Source organism: Plasmopara halstedii, assembly GCF_900000015.1.
Source record: "Plasmopara halstedii genome assembly, contig: Scaffold_323, whole genome shotgun sequence".
Classification (NCBI taxonomy): Eukaryota; Oomycota; class Peronosporomycetes; order Peronosporales; family Peronosporaceae; genus Plasmopara; species Plasmopara halstedii.
This window is the reverse complement of record NW_020187244.1, coordinates 385,073-388,899: the sequence shown is the minus strand read 5'-3', so window position 1 is coordinate 388,899 and position 3,827 is coordinate 385,073. Positions and strand designations below refer to the sequence as shown.

Genomic DNA, 3,827 nt, shown 5'->3' with positions numbered 1-3,827 from the left:
TCCACCAGATCAATGATATTGAATACCAGTGGGGTTGCTATGTTTCGATAAGTTAAGATGTCGAGCATGTCCGACTTGTGTCCGACTCTAATCTCCGGCTTTCTTTTGATCAGAAGCAGCGATATCAACTCTAGATCAATTCATGTATCTAAATGTCCAGGTGTCTATCTTGTTTCTAGTTTATGAAAGAGTATTATAAGAAGTAAGATGAGTAAGGAGGTATTAAAATGGTTTTAAGCAGGCGCTGGACACCGATACATGACCCCTCTCATCAAAATTCATCGTATCAGACGTTTTTTATGACTGATCTAGTTGCTTCTGATAACTAGGATAAAGGTGGTTACGTTTTGAAACTCGACAATGTGTGTATTCTTGAAGAATCATGGCTGGCTGAACACCCACAACATTTATAATGCTTGAGTTGTGACACTTTAGTGCAGGCTTGGGTTCAAGCATAAAATTAGAAAGTGAATGTTAGATCCTGGTTCATCAATCCAAGTGCATCCAGTCTAAAAATTACATGCATATGCTTGTAGTTGATGTTGCAACATCAACGTCAACATCTCCATTGATTCTCCCTCATCCGTTGTCTTTGGAGAGTCATCTCGACTTGACTTCGTTTCACTATCACATAGGTTCTGGGTTGGCCGTGCATTTGATTGGTTGAAACGCTAAGCTACTTCCTCGATGTAGTGGCTATGTGATATGGTTAGCGTCTTCTTGTTTATTGCATAATTTATTTCCATTCCAGGGATCAACTTTGCTCGACCCGAATCTTTGATACAAAACCGCTAGGTGATTTTTGATTTCATTTCATTTACTTCTTCAATGGTTTTGGCCACTATTAGCATATCATCAACGTATAGGCAGATGTTAATCACAGACTCAGGTCGATTTCGAACATAGATGCATGAATCAATCGCTGAAGGTTTGAACCCAATTTTCAGTAGGACGTCGTTGATGGTCTTGTTCCACACGTGAGTTGCTTGCTTGAGGCCGTAAGGGGAACGGTTCAGTTTCAGTACTTTGCCTTTGTCGCATTTGATTCCCTCAGGCACTCTCATGTATACAAACTCATCGAGCATTCCATAAAGAAAAGCAGTATCTATATCAAATTGGAAAATCGATAGACCTTGGTAACAGCATACTGATAATACTATGCGGATTGAGTTCAAGCTTGCTACTGGTGCGTATGTTTCAAAAATCTTTATACCAAATCTTTGACTAAATCCCTGTGCAACGAGTCTAGCCTTGTATCAAATGATTTCACCATGTTCGTTCTATTTATCGCAAAAAACCCACTTTGATCCAATAGTTCTTATACCAGATTTGAAATTCACAACATCCCATGTGTTGTTGCGAACTAATGAGTCAATCTCATTATGAATAGCTTGCTCCCACTGATTTTGGCACTCTCCATTGGTTGCGTCGCTAAATGATGCTGGCACATCAGCCATGAATGCTAACATGCCATCATCATCATCAATCCTTGAACACTTTGGTGGTCGCACATCCATATGATCACAGTCATCGTGCTGACGGTCTTTCATCACTGGCTCGAACACAACTATGCGTCTGGAAAGGCATCAGACTTAATCTGGAGGCGCTGTTGAGTATGAGGCACATCACACAGCACGTGATGCTGACTATGATTAAGTTGGCGACGATGGATTGGATGATGGAAGACAATTGCATCCCTCCCACTGAGTAAGTAGTTGTCATGTGTGAGTTCAGTTTGTGGTGGACTCGCATGATGAATGCTTGATGTAGGAAAATGGATATAAACCGCTAAAGGCATTCTCTCGTCGTTATCAACTAAGTCGTCATCCATGATCACATCATCGCTTTGTGTTGGCTGTGAAACACAACGTACCATAATTTCATCATCATCAATTGGGATCTGAAGATACTCATATGACTTATCCATATTTAATATGATAGGCGCTGGATACTCCGCGTTCATCTAGAGCAACTGAACGTCTTGTTAATACTTTTCAGTATCGAGATTTAACACACATTTTCTTTTGCTATATTCCATGTGCCCCAGCAACATGCAGCGAAATGATGTCGCGTCTAGTTGTGTTCGCTGAGACTTTTCAATATGTGCGTACCCTCGAGAACCAAAGACACGAATATGATTGAGGTCTGGACGAGAGCTAAAACAAATCGCGTATGGTGTAATATCAGTGTTCACGGTGCTGGTCATCCGATTCAGCAGGTGCACAGCAGTATTGACTGCATCAGCCCACCATCGAGTTTCAGTAGCCTTGAAAAGCATCATGCTTTTTGCCATCTCCATCACGGTTTGGTTTGTTTGCTCTGCAAACCCATTTTGCTGAGGGCTATATGGTGCAGAGCGTTGGTGAATGATCCCACCATCAACACAAATCTTGCCAAAATTCTTGTTGACAAATTCAGTCCCAATGTCAGACCGAACGATTTTGAACACCTTGTTGCCCTTCCATCTTCGCTTTGTACTCACGAAAACGATTCGCCACTTCCGTCTTTCTCTTCATGAAGTATGCACATGTGTAGCGCGAATAGTCATCTGTGAAGACCAGCACATACTTTGCTCCACCGGTGGACGTTACTTTCATGGGTCCCATGAGATCTGTGTGCGCCAGTTGTAGAACTCGTGTGGTTTTTGTCATACCACGGTTTGTTTGTTTTGGGAATGGCGTGACATTATTCTTTCCAAGCATGCATCCACCACATAGGTCTTGATCACGCTGAAGTCCTCCAGGGATACCATCACTTGCATCAACTACACGTTTCATATTGTCATGATGCGTGTGTCTTGATCTCGCATGCCATAAATTTCAATCACCTGGTCTTCTTGATGGTCAATCACACTTACAGTCTGTGCTTGATTCTTCACGCAATGCACATTGTTTGCTTGTGGTACGGTCACTATCAATTCTTCTCCTCGAGAGATATTTTTCATACCAAAACTAACCGTAAGACCCTTCTGGTTAAGTTTTGCAACTGAGAGTAGCCGACGATCTAATCCAGGAATGTGGAGAGTGTCTACTATCTTCACTATGCGACTTTGAGGGCATTGCATGTGAATATCACCCATACCACTCGCATGAAGTGATTCACCATCAGCAATTGTAACACCAATGCTCTCTTCAACTCTCTGTAAGTATGGAAATCCTTTTGCTCGGAGCTCATGTGCGACGATGCACCTCTAATAAGCAACCAATCTGATTTTTCATCCATATTTGCCATAAACAGTACATCATTACTGCGTGCACTTGATGGACAGTCACCTTCTTATGACCACTCTTGTTGCTGCCATGGCAACGCCCGGTGAAACCTCGAGCTGATAGTGGTTGTCCACGGTTATCGTGTCTCATGTCTTGTCGAATATGCTAATTTTGGCGACCACGACCACCTTGTTTATTCTTTCGACCACCATACCAAATATTCGCACCTTGAATATGCTTTCTTCCGATTTTTCTGCATTTCGATCTTTCCGTGCTTTTTCAAGTGCTATTCCCTCACTTCATCAAGTGAGATTTTTTTAGAGTTCTTAATGCTCGAAGCAATCATCGCATAGCTGCTCGGCAGTCTACCGAGCGAAATCACAAGGTGCCTATCAGTGCTCATACCATCCCCGACACCCTCCATCGCAACAACCAGTTCGTTGGAATTATTGAGGTGAGAAGCCATGCTTGCTTCATCTTCATAATGAACTCATGTAAACGTCTTGTCAAAGTCAATCGATTGTGAATATTTGAACGATTGTAATATTCTTTTACAGCAGTACGGACAGAACAGATTCTTGATTGGTGATCTAACTGAATCCCTTGTGCAATAATAGT

The 3,827-nt window shown here is 42.1% G+C and overlaps 2 protein-coding genes across 2 annotated transcripts; both read right to left on the bottom strand.

Annotated features, from left to right (window-relative positions):
- Window positions 1-1,567: 1,567 nt before the first annotated feature.
- On the bottom strand, window positions 1,568-1,927 carry PHALS_08580 (uncharacterized protein; the record flags this gene model as incomplete). Its single annotated transcript, XM_024723955.1, has 1 exon — window positions 1,568-1,927. The coding sequence occupies one exon, from the start codon at window positions 1,925-1,927 to the stop codon at window positions 1,568-1,570; it is 360 nt and encodes a 119-aa protein (XP_024574880.1).
- Window positions 1,928-2,426: 499 nt separating this feature from the next.
- Window positions 2,427-2,777, bottom strand: PHALS_08579 (FOG: Transposon-encoded proteins with TYA, reverse transcriptase, integrase domains in various combinations; the record flags this gene model as incomplete). The annotated part of the gene is made up of 1 exon (XM_024723954.1): window positions 2,427-2,777. The coding sequence occupies one exon, from the start codon at window positions 2,775-2,777 to the stop codon at window positions 2,427-2,429; it is 351 nt and encodes a 116-aa protein (XP_024574879.1).
- Window positions 2,778-3,827: the final 1,050 nt, after the last annotated feature.